This window comes from Schistocerca gregaria, chromosome 4 (assembly GCF_023897955.1).
Source record: "Schistocerca gregaria isolate iqSchGreg1 chromosome 4, iqSchGreg1.2, whole genome shotgun sequence".
In the NCBI taxonomy this organism is placed as follows: Eukaryota; Metazoa; Arthropoda; class Insecta; order Orthoptera; family Acrididae; genus Schistocerca; species Schistocerca gregaria.
In genome coordinates this window covers 564,927,563-564,939,982 of record NC_064923.1, presented here as the reverse complement: position 1 = coordinate 564,939,982, position 12,420 = coordinate 564,927,563, and the positions used below count along the sequence as shown (strand labels likewise).

The 12,420-nt window shown below is 43.7% G+C and overlaps 1 protein-coding gene across 1 annotated transcript in view; it reads left to right on the top strand.

The window, feature by feature from the left end:
* LOC126365796 (outer dense fiber protein 3-like) overlaps positions 1-12,420 on the top strand; it is a 52,628-nt gene that overhangs the window by 15,814 nt on the left and 24,394 nt on the right. The window contains exon 2 of the mRNA XM_050008378.1: positions 8,997-9,215. Within this exon, the coding sequence (XP_049864335.1) occupies positions 8,997-9,215 (219 nt within the window). The remainder of the gene's footprint in view (positions 1-8,996; positions 9,216-12,420) is intronic.

Here is a 12,420-nt window from a genome sequence, read left to right as displayed (position 1 = left end):
AAAGCAAAGGCGAGATTAGAGTAATTAAACCGCGCACGTAGAAAGCTAAGCAGTTATTCTTCGCACGCTCAAGACATGTAGGAACGACAAGAAATTCTAATATGCGATATATGGGAACAGTTCTGTACCATGTGCTTATCATTGATGTGCAGAATATGGATGTCAATGTAGATGTAGATGTCTCCAGAAACTACATTTACCCATGCCTTTCAATAAATGTTAGCATAATGTTGTGTGTACGTGAAGCAGATAACTGGAAGTGTAAGGAGGATTCCCTCACAGATGTTCATACAAATAAACATATGTGGTTTACCTAATATCAAATGACCCATAAAATTGCGGTACTGTCAGAACTGTAAGTCGTGTATAACCAAAATTAGCTGAAATAGTATGTAACCAGACCCCCCCCCCCCCCCCAGATTCTTTGCAGAATCGAACTACCACGTACAAAACAGCTTCAGATGTCTGATTACCTTACAAAGGGATTGATGTGTTAAACATTTGACGTTAAGCACGTAAGCGAGAAATAGTTTAGAAATGGTTTGCAGTTGTGCTTAAAGTCTGTTGGAAGTCGCCAAGTGCTCTATTATTAAACACTGGAAGAATATCGTCTGTGTCATTTGCTCTCCATCATAAGCAAAAACAAGGTTTTTATACATATAAATGTTTATGACATCAAACTCCTGAACTACAGGGTGGTCAGAAACAGTCCATAAAGCTTGTAAGGGTGTTGCAGGGTAGGCTGTGCTGAGAAATAATTATTAAGAAAAAAATTCGATACGTTGCATCATTTTCGAGTTAATTAGTGTTGAAGTAGACCTATCAGGCAGTTGCGCACACTAATACAAACGGACCATCACATACAGTTTGCGTCAGTTTTTCTTAGAGTAGATGATAGCGAACGACAGTGCTCATACTTTGTCTTGGACTCGATCCTTACTGCGGTCCGATGTCCAATTTTTGTGTGGCTCTGTTCTTCAAAACGAAGAAACGACACAAAACTACACCGTCCTTGGTGTGTAGTTTGAATTTGCAGTTTATTGGCCTGATTGTCTCACTTAAAGTGTGATTAACTCGGAAACAGTAAAACGCATCGAATTTTTTTCCTTAACAATTCTTTCTTATCGCAGCCTACCAAGCAACTCCCTTACAAGCCTTCCACACTGTTTCCAACCACACTGTATGTGTCGTACAGTGACATAATTTTGCAGGTACATTTAGGTGATATAAGTAGATACTGTTTGAAAAATGTGTTTCGAATAGAGTTGGTAGTAAAGAAGTTATAAATTAAAACGTCATACCTGATGTTCAAGTTTTACTGATCGCCATTTTTAGCTGAAGCTAGATTTTCACCCATCTAAATGCCTACCGCGTCATATCTCCTGAACTATGTGTCGTAGAATGATATACTTTTTCAGGCACATTGCTAATAGAGTCCGTAGCAAATACGTAATAAATTAAATCTTCATTGCTGATACTGAGTTTTACTGCTTGAACAGCGAAAATCTAGTAAGGATAATTTTTTTTTCCTGTTATCATTTCGTCAGGGATTTCAGCAAGATAAGGTTTCTTAAAGATTTGAAATTATATGCAAAATGTTTTTGGAAGTTGCTAAGTGCTGTCATTCTTAAATACTGGATGAATAAAGACATGATATTTGTGCGCCGTCAGTTACACTGCCTGAAGACAAACATAGAGCTCTAAATGTAAAGATTGTCTTTCTGCGTTATACTTTTCATATTAGATTATACATCTTAATGAGTGGATTATGACAGTATTTTAAATTCTTAAATTCGGTCGGTAATTACGTTGTTGTTGTTGTGGTCTTCAGTCCTGAGACTCGTTTGATGCAACTCTCCATGCTACCCTATCCTGTGGAAGCTTCTTCATCTCCCAGTACTTACTGCAACCCACATCCTTCTGAATCTGCTTAGTGTATTCATCTCTTGATCTCCCTCTACGATTTTTACCCTCCACGCTGCCCTCCAATACTAAATTGGTGATCCCTTGATGCCTCATAATATGCCCTACCAACCTATCCGTTCTTCTAGTCAAGTTGTGCCACATACTCCTCTTCTCCCCAATTCAATTTACTACTTCATCATTAGTTATGTGATCTACCCATCTAATCTTCACCATTCGTCTGTAGCACCACATTTCGAAAGCTTCTATTCTCTTCTTGTCCAAACAATTTATCGACCATGTTTCACTCCCATACATGGCTACACTCCATACAAATACTTTCAGAAACGACTTCCTTACACTTAAATCTATACTCCATGTTAACAAATTTCTCTTCTTCAGAAACGCTTTCCATGCCATTGCCAGTCTACATTTTATATCTTCTCTACTTCGACTATCATCAGTTATTTTGCTCCCCAAACAGAAAAACTCCTTTACTACTTTAAGTGTCTCATTTCCTAATCTAATTCCCTCAGCATCACCCAACTTACTTCGACTGCATTCCATTATCCTCATTTTGCTTTTGCTGATGTTCGTCTTATATCCTCCTTTCAAGACACTGTCCATCCCGTTCAACTGCTCTTCCAGGTCCTTTGCTGTCTCTGACAGAATTACAATGTCATAAGCGAACCTCAAAGTTTTTATTTTTTCTCCCTGGGTTTTAATATCTACTCTGAATTTTTCTTTTGTTTCCTTTACTGCTTGCTCATTATACAGATTGAATAACATCGGGGAGAGGCTACAACCCTGTCTTACTCCCTTCCCAACCACTGCTTCCCTTTCATGTCTCTCGACTCTTAACTGCCATCTGGTTTCTGTACACATTGTAAATAGCCTTTCCTCCCTGTATTTAACCCCTGCCACCTTTAGAATTTGAAAGAGAGTATTCCAGTCAACATTGTCAAAAGCTTTCTCTAAGTCTACAAGATAAGTCTTTCTACTAAGATAAGTCGTAAGGTCAGTATTGCCTCACGTGTTCCAACATTTCTACGGAATCCAAAGTGATCTTCCCCGCGGTCGGCTTCCACCAGTTTTTCCATTCGTCTGTAAAGAATTCACGTTAGTATTTTGCATCTGTGGCTTATTAAACTGATAGTTCGGTAATTTTCACATCTGTCAACACCTGCTTTCTTTGGGATTGGAATTATTGTATTCTTCTTGAAGTCTGAGGGTATTTCGCCTGTCTCCAGATGGTAGAGTTTCGTCAGGACTGGCTCTCCCAAGGCTGTCAGTAGTTCTAATGGAATGTTGTCTACTCCCGGGGCCTTGTTTCGACTCAGGTCTTTCAGTGCTCTGTCAAACTCATCACGCAGTATCGTATCTCCCATTTCATCTTCATCTACATCTTCTTCTATTTCCATAATATTGTCGTCAAGTACCTCGCCCTTGTATAGACCCTCTATATACTCCTTCCACCTTTCTGCTTTTCCTTCTTTGCTTTAAATTGGGTTTCCATCTGAGCTCTTGATATTCATAAAAGTGGTTCTCTTTTGTCCAAAGGTCTCTTTAATTTTCCTGTAAGCAGTATCTATCTTACCCCTAGTGAGATAAGCCTCTACATCCTTACATTTGTCCTCTAGCCATGCCTGCTTAGCCAATTTGCACTTCCTGTCTATCTCATTTTTGAGACGTCTGTATTCCTTTTTCCCTGCTTCATTTACTGCATTTTTATATTTTCTCCTTTCATCAATTAAATTCAATATTTCTTCTGTTACCCAAGGAGTTCTACTAGCCCTCATCGTTTTACCTACTTGATCCTCTGCTGCCTTCACTACTTCATCCCTCAGAGCTACCCATTCTTCTTCTACTGTACTTCTTTCCCCCTTTCCTGTCAGTTGTTCTCTTATGCTCTCCCTGAAACTCTGTACAACCTCTGGTTTTTTCCGTTTATCCAAATCCCATCTCCTTAAATTCCCACCTGTTTGCAGTTTCTTCAGTTTTAATCTACAGTTCATAATGAATAGATTGTGGTCAGAGTCCACATCTGCCCCTGGAAATGTCTTACAATTTAAAACCTGGATCCAAAATCCCTGTCTTACCATTATATAATCTATCTGACACCTTCTAGTATCTCCAGGATTCTTCCATGTACACTCCTGGAAATTGAAATAAGAACACCTTGAATTCATTGTCCCAGGAAGGGGAAACTTTATTGACACATTCCTGGGGTCAGATACATCACATGATCACACTGACAGAACCACAGGCACATAGACACAGGCAACAGAGCATGCACAATGTCGGCACTAGTACAGTGTATATCCACCTTTCGCAGCAATGCAGGCTGCTATTCTCCCATGGAGACGATCGTAGAGATGCTGGATGTAGTCCTGTGGAACGGCTTGCCATGCCATTTCCACCTGGCGCCTCAGTTGGACCAGCGTTCGTGCTGGACGTGCAGACCGCGTGAGACGACGCTTCATCCAGTCCCAAACATGCTCAATGGGGGACAGATCCGGAGATCTTGCTGGCCAGGGTAGTTGACTTACACCTTCTAGAGCACGTTGGGTGGCACGGGATACATGCAGACGTGCATTGTCCTGTTGGAACAGCAAGTTCCCTTGCCGGTCTAGGAATGGTAGAACGATGGGTTCGATGACGGTTTGGATGTACCATGCACTATTCAGTGTCCCCTCGACAATCACCAGAGGTGTACGGCCAGTGTAGGAGATCGCTCCCCACACCATGATGCCGGGTGTTGGCCCTGTGTGCCTCGGTCATATGCAGTCCTGATTGGGGCGTGAGCGGAAGACGGCCTAACGGTGTGTGGGACCGTTGCCCAGTTTCATGGAGACGGTTGCGAATGGTCCTCGCCGATACCCCAGGAGCAACAGTGTCCCTAATTTGCTGGGAAGTGGCGGTGCGGTCCTCTACGGCATTGCGTATGATCCTACGGTCTTGGCGTGCATCCGTGCGTCGCTGCGGTTCGGTCCCATGTCGACGGGCACGTGCACCTTCCGCCGACCACTGGCGACAACATCGATGTACTGTGGAGACCTCACGCCCCACGTGTTGAGCAATTCAGCGGTACGTCCACCCAGCCTCCCGCATGCCCATTATACGCCCTCGTTCAAAGTCCGTCAACTGTACATACGGTTCACGTCCACGCTGTCGCGGCATGCTACCAGTGTTAAAGACTGCGATGGAGCTCCGTATGCCACGGCAAACTGGCTGACACTGACGGCGGCGGTGGACAAATGCTGCGCAGCTAGCGCCATTCGACGGCCAACACCGCGGTTCCTGGTGTGTCCGCTGTGCCGTGCGTGTGATCATTGCTTGTACAGCCCTCTCGCAGTGTCCGGAGCAAGTATGGTGGGTCTGACACACCGATGTCAATGTGTTCTTTTTTCCATTTCCAGGAGTGTATATAACCTTCTTTCATGATTCTTGAACCAAGTGTTAGCTATGATTAAGTTATGGGTAATTACGTAGAATATTTAAAATCAAATTTTTGTTGTCCCTGTGAGCCGTTTAGACGGCCGCGCGGAGTGGCCGCGCGGTTAGAGGCACCATGTCACGGATTGCGCGGTCCCTCCCGCCGGAGGTTCGAGTCCTCCCTCAGGCATGGGTGTATATGTTGTTCTTAGTATAACTTAGATTAAATAGTGTGTAAATCCAGGGACCGATGATCTCAGCACTTTGGTCTCCTAGGAATTCACACATTTTTTTAGATAGTGAACCTTCAACTGGCATTCGGTAGAGGGTTGTGGGTTCCACAATAGTAGCGTAACAAAGAGTGTGATCGAGTTAAACATATAATAAGTTGAGAAGAGATTAAGATATTTACTGGCGGTATGGTTCTACAAGTATGGTAACTCAAAACGTTTTTTGATTTATTTTATTTATTTATTTATTTATTTATTTATTTACAGTCCTAATACACCTCTATATGCCCACTACCAGCGCGGCCTGACATACATCTGATCTGTATTCTACTTTTCTCCAAGTGTTCTCTAGCATTACAGGTATAACATTTGCGATAGCTGCGCGAATGCGATGGCGCAAATCTGGTAGATCACGAACTGGTGTCCTACACACTTGATGCTGGATAAACCTTCACGGAAAAAAAAGTCAAGTGGCGTAATGTCTGTGCTTAACGAAGCCAAGCAATCGGACTACATCTCCCGGTCCAGCGATCTAGGAACTCGTGATGCAAAAAATGTCTCGCAATGTTCGCAAAATGGCATGGTGTGTCATCTTGTTGAAATATCACGTTAGTAGGAAGTTGTGACACAGAACAGAGCTCCGATCTGTCTACATTTTCATCCATTTTTACCAGAATTCTCTCTCCGAATGCTTTCCATCGTGGTCTGCTCTCAGGTTTGATTTTTGTGACGAAGCTGCAGTTTGTACGCCCGTATGCGCAACTTTTTATGGAAGACATCTTGTACATGCACACAAGGTACCTGTAACTGCCTACCTGCTTGTAGGATTGACTTAATGACGGCTCCGCTGGAAGGACGTACGAATTAACTCAACAGCACCCCCCTGGAACTGCATGCTTGGCGTTGTGACCCGGCATCGAAAGTAAACTCCCAGTTTCTCGAAGCGCCTTGTCCCATTTCTTAATAATTACGTAAATGTTAATATCGTCAGTTGGTCCCAGCCCGCACCCACACCGAAAACAACGACGTTGTACCGGTTAACAGACTTAAGCTCCGCGGGAGAAAGCACACGGAACACCTTCTACTGTGGAATGCACATGGCTACTGACGCGCGTTTAGGTTAACAAGGTCCTTACACGCATACGCACGCGGCACCAGCTGCAGCAAGCAAACGCAGGAACATTTTGAGTTACTATACTTGTAGAAGCAGACCACCAATACGTACAGGGTGTCCAGAAAAGGGCTCCCTGATTTCAAAATTAAATATCTCGAAAAAAATCGATAGGGGAATGCAGTGAACGGTATGTTTATTGTGAAAGCTGTAAGAAGTTTTTAAGCAGTTTGAAATAATAGTTACAAAAGCTGTTAACAGATGGCGCTGTACGCTGTACAGCTCATATCAGCATACGTAAGTGAAATAATCGTATGAAAACAATCTTTGCAAACACAATTGCACATCACAATGTTTTCAAAATGTTGATCATTGGCACTACAGAGGTGGCCAAATTCGCCATCACATTTCGTAGTGTCTCAACCGAAATGGATTCACATGCCACAGAGATCGCCGATTCAAGGTCGTCCAGTGTGGCGGGATGCTTCGGGTAGACCATGTCTTTCACTGTGCCCCACAAAAAAAAAGTCATAGGGAGTCAAATCCGGAAAATATGGAGGCCAATCCATGCCTGCACCAGTAAATTTAGGATATTCCAAAGCAATTACTCGATTCCCGAAGTATTCCTCAAGAAAGCGAAACACTTTGTTCGGTCCGATGTGGTCGGGCTCCCTCTTGCATAAACCATCCGTACCTGGTCGATCCTCTAACGCTTGCTGTGTGGCGACAAATTGTTTCAAAATTGCAACGTAACGTGCACCAGTGACCGTTTCTCGAATGAAAAAAGGGCCAATAATGCCTCTGCTGCACACTGCAGCACACACAGTAACTTTAGGAGATAACAGGGGTTTCGCTTCATACCAATATGGCTTTTCGGAACCCCAAAATCGTCAGTTCTGCTTATTCACGTATCCATTCAGGTGGATGTGTGCTTCATCTGTAAACCAGATGCAGCCAACATCAAATCCTTCACTATCAATCATTGTGAGCATCTGATTGGCAATGGCAACCCTTTGTTGCATAGCTCGTATGGGTATGGCCTGGTGCGTTTGAATTTTGAATGGAAACATGTGTAGGCTCTTTCTCGGTATTTTCTGCGTGCTGGAACGCTTCAAACCAGGCTCAGATGCAATTCTACGGACTATGACATTTGATTTCGCTGAATAATTCCAGAAACTGTGGCGATATTTTCAGGCGTAACTGCGGTTTGCTTGCGGCCAACATGCCCCACTAGATCATCAGTTACGCTGCCTGTTCGTTGAAATTTTGCGGAGAGCGTACGAATGGTTTTCAGATCGGGTCCTTTTGGAACATTAAATCGTGCTTGATAACTTCGCCTTGTTGCCGTAGGACTCTCTTCTAACCTGTGGTACTCTAGCACCAGAAAAACGCGCTGTTCAATGGAGTACATGGTTTTAATCTCTTTCTTCGGTACGCTAACCTCCTTTCACGTTTCAATATTCATGAAGAGGCAAAGTTAGTTCTCTTTGTTGATGATAAAAGTATAGTAATCACACCTGAAAAACAAGAATTAAGTGATGAAATTGTCAATACTGTCTTTCAGAAAATTACTAAGTGGTTCCTTGTAAACGGACTCTCACTGAATTTTGATAAGACACGGTACATACAGTTCCGTACACTGAATGGTATGACGCCATTAATAAATATAGACCTTAATCAGAAGCATATAGCTAAGGCAGAATATTCCAAATTTTTAGGTGTGTCCATTGATGAGAGATTAAATTGGAAGAAACACATTGATGATCTGCTGAAACGTTTGAGTTCAGCTACTTATGCAATAAGGGTCATTGCAAATTTTGGTGATAAACATCTTAGTAAATTAGATCACTACACCTATTTTCACTCATTGCTTCCGTATGGCATCATATTTTGGGGTAATTCATCACTGAGGAATAAAGCATTTATTGCACAAAAGTGTGTAATCAGAATAATAGGTGGAGTCCACCCAAGATCATTCTGCAGACATTTATTTATTTTTTCAAACTGCTGTATAGACTTCTTACAGCTTTCACAATAAACATGCCGTTTACTGCATTCCTCTATCGATCTTTGTTTTCGAGATATTTAATTTTGAAATCAAGGAGTCCTTTTCTGGATACCCTGTATCTCAGTTACATCTCGAATTATTACATTTTACATTTTTGTATGCTTAACCCAGACACTCTGTATAGATTTTACGATGGGAGCCAAAGGCATGGCAGTCTGTTGCAGTCTCTCCGTTAGGGATCATGTACGCAGTCAAACTGTGCTCGTAGAGCTGAAAATGCTTCCAGCGAGCCTGAACCTCACTGTTGCAGGGCCGGCGCCGAACGCTTACGGGCTGCCGCCGCTGGTGGGCTACGACAACCATGACGTCACCAAACATCGGATGCCCGCATACACCATGCGGAAGGCGCTGAAGAGGGCGGTGTGGCGCCTGGGTCCAGGGCCCAAGTACGCCTTCCAGAGGAACCTCACACGCTACGGGCCCAACGGCACGCCGCAGTACTCCATGGCCAAAAAGATACGCCCACTGCGTGAGTACAGGCTGTGTTCGCTGTCGAGTAATCTTCACAAGATAGACTTGCTTCTGTACACCAGGAATACATTTTGCGGGATGAGCTTAGGAGGCAGCTGCTCGATGCAACGCTCTATATTTGACATGTTGTTCCAAGTATTGTGATTAAATAAGTGTCAAATTAATAAGCAGAAACACTTGTTACACACATTTCTAGAGAAATGACGTATGTTGGTAACTTACTGTCCTTTGAGATGAGATGCATTCTGTGTATATCAACGCATGTGTGGCATACTTTTAAGTTGCTGTGCAAGCGTTACCTCAATGTGTGCTTTACGTCTGAGTTTTGCTCTGAGGGCCCTCTGTGGTCAAAGCTCGCCTTATCCATACCAGATCTATCTTCTTCGTTCGGTAAAACTGCAGATATACTTCGTTTGCACACAACACCACAACCAGGATTCCATGTGACATCCAGCGGGAAACGATCATCCTGACTGGTCATGTTCTACGACAGTGGTATCTCCACTTATTCCTTGGTTATGATCTCCTAAAACTTCGACGTGTGGGTCACAGTTGTCGTTTCTTGACAGTCAATCAAATGACCAGCAGAAATGATTCCAGAATGAGATTTTCACTCTGCAGTGGAGTTTGCGCTGACATGAAACTTCCTGGCAGATTAAAACTGTGTGCCGGACTGAGACTCGAACTCGGGACCTTTGCCTTTTGCGGGCAAGTGCTCTACCAACTGAGCTACCCAAGCACGACTCACGCCCTGTTCTCACAGCTTTACTTCCGCCAGTAGAGCACTTGCTCGCGAAAGGCAAAGGTCCCGAGTTCGAGTCTCGGTCCGGCACACACTTTTAATTTGCCAGGAAGTTTCAGCGGAAATGGTGTTCAGCAGTAACGGATCTGCTGGCATGGATGAGACCAGTACACTGCTGGTGATCCACAAGGCCATCCTGAAAAGTGCGGTTGTTTAGCTTTGTATGGGGTGAGGCTGTTAAGACAACCCATCCCAAATATATGAAGAACGCGAAAATACAGAGAGATTCGGTTTTCGTTAAGTGATACCGGAGAATGTTGTCAATTTTCTGATGTTAGTACTTCTTAACGTTTATAGCGGTTGTGCAGGAACGGCTCCTGTTGGGAGCTGCTAAGGCGGTGGGCGAACGTGTTGGAAGAAATTATCCCGACACCTTTTTTTTTTAAATGAGGCCATTTATTGGTAGTAAAACCAACAGATGTGAATTCAAATGTGCAACATGAGTCAGGCCTGGTTAGGCGAGGATGAACCAAGACGTAGTGGTGGGCGAAACATAGTTCGCAGCAAAATTAGGCGAAGTTAAAGAAACGTGGTCTCTGCCATTTGTACAAGTTTGAATGGTGTGGCAACTACAGAAACAAAGTCCCTGGCGCCGCAGCACCGGGATGAGAAGATTATGTTCACAGCTACAGGCCGCTCAGCAGAGGAAGCGTTTCGACCGACGGTTGGCAGGGTACCTCCAGCACGGCCACGCGGTTTCCTCCGTCCTGATTGGTCAGGACCCAAGAAAATCGCGGGGGAGGCATGGAAAGTTTTGAAGTGTGGCCTGGTCAGCTTCGCCTAAGCGGCATTACCTCATCAGCACACAAGTGAGGCACGTGATCACGATTGCCCACCACGGTGCTGACTTGCTGATGCCAGACCATTGGATGAGAAGCTGAAGCTACCACGTAATGTTTGACTGTAAAAAGAAAATGAAATAAACCTTTTTGTTGTGTACATAGTTCCGCGTAGTCAGCGCGTACGCAACTTTCCCACTAGAGCGCGCCCCACTAAGCACAACAGCGCAGATGCTGCGCTCGTCCATCTCCGCACTACGAGATGGCGCTGCCTTAGAGATGGACCAAATTCTGCTTCCGCCGATCCGCGTATTAATATGTAACGCAAGCCAATGAGATTGCTGCTAACGTAGAACCTTTTCTCCTCGCGGATCACACTCGTGCAGTGATACCTGAACGCGCGAGTTATTAGAACGAGTCTACAGACCTACGATTAGTCAGTCTGCGTTTGTCTGTACCAGTCTACATTAGTCTGTACCAGTCTATAGTCAAGTTTCAGTCCGCACCTAAGAAGATTATCATATTCCTGTACATACCCATGAAGAGAAATGTATAGGCACTTTGTCAAGTATCAGAGATATGTGAGAATAAGGTTAACTTACCAAGACCAAAGGAACTTCAGATTGTCAATTTTGGTCACCGTCAATCTGCTACTCTAAGTGTGCAAGTGGCATTTCTATCGTCTGACCTAATGGCAGAAGATAAACACGCCACGATAAGACCACGAGACATATTGCTGACACTCGCCTACTTCGTTAGAGCGACAAGTCAAATAATCTGATGGTGTGTGTACCGAAGGTCTTACAGTACACACACCACACTTTTGAAAGAAAATAGAGATAAAATCCCCTACTATCTGGCTCAACCTTAGACAGTCGAATAATGGCACCTACCTTGTGTCTTCATAGTAGAGCTTCCGAGGAGGACTTCGAAGATATAACATGTGTGGCTGTTGGTGAAATAGTAAGATAGTAACAGCACCGCAAACCATTCTTCACTGAAGGAGAAGAGGTCACACAAAAATATTCCATGCTGTACTAAATTTAGCAAAAACGGAACTAAGGTATGGATTGTGTGTTTACCTGTGTGTTTGTAGCCCATGAGTCCGTGCTCTGCTGTGCAGCATCAGACAGGTTTCTCGTTAACCTACACAGACTTGCACAATGTTACCACAAACAGAAAAGTGAATAAGGTTTTTGTTTATGGTGAATGTTGCCACACTGTGGACCAGTGCTGCAGATTCATAATAAATGTATCCTTATCGTGTCAAGTCCTCATGATCTGTCCTTGCAAACATTATCAAAAATTGACGGAAGTGGACACGTAAGAAAGTAAATACGTCAACGCAAAGGAACACAGATCACTTTAGCCGCATTTGAGGACTGAAATAAGTCAATGCCCAAATGTGACTAAACACATTCAAAACCTTCGAATAAGTATTTGTATGGTCGCTATGTGACGTAAGGTGTCTGTCCTTTCGGACATGTCACGTATATTTTTTTGCGCCCTAAAAGAAGACACAGCAGACAATCGTATATGTATGTATCAATACTGTTCAACGAAAAAAGATACATTCTTTTAGGAATGCGAAATGGTGTGTAGGGAATTTGAGTCGGGAAGGA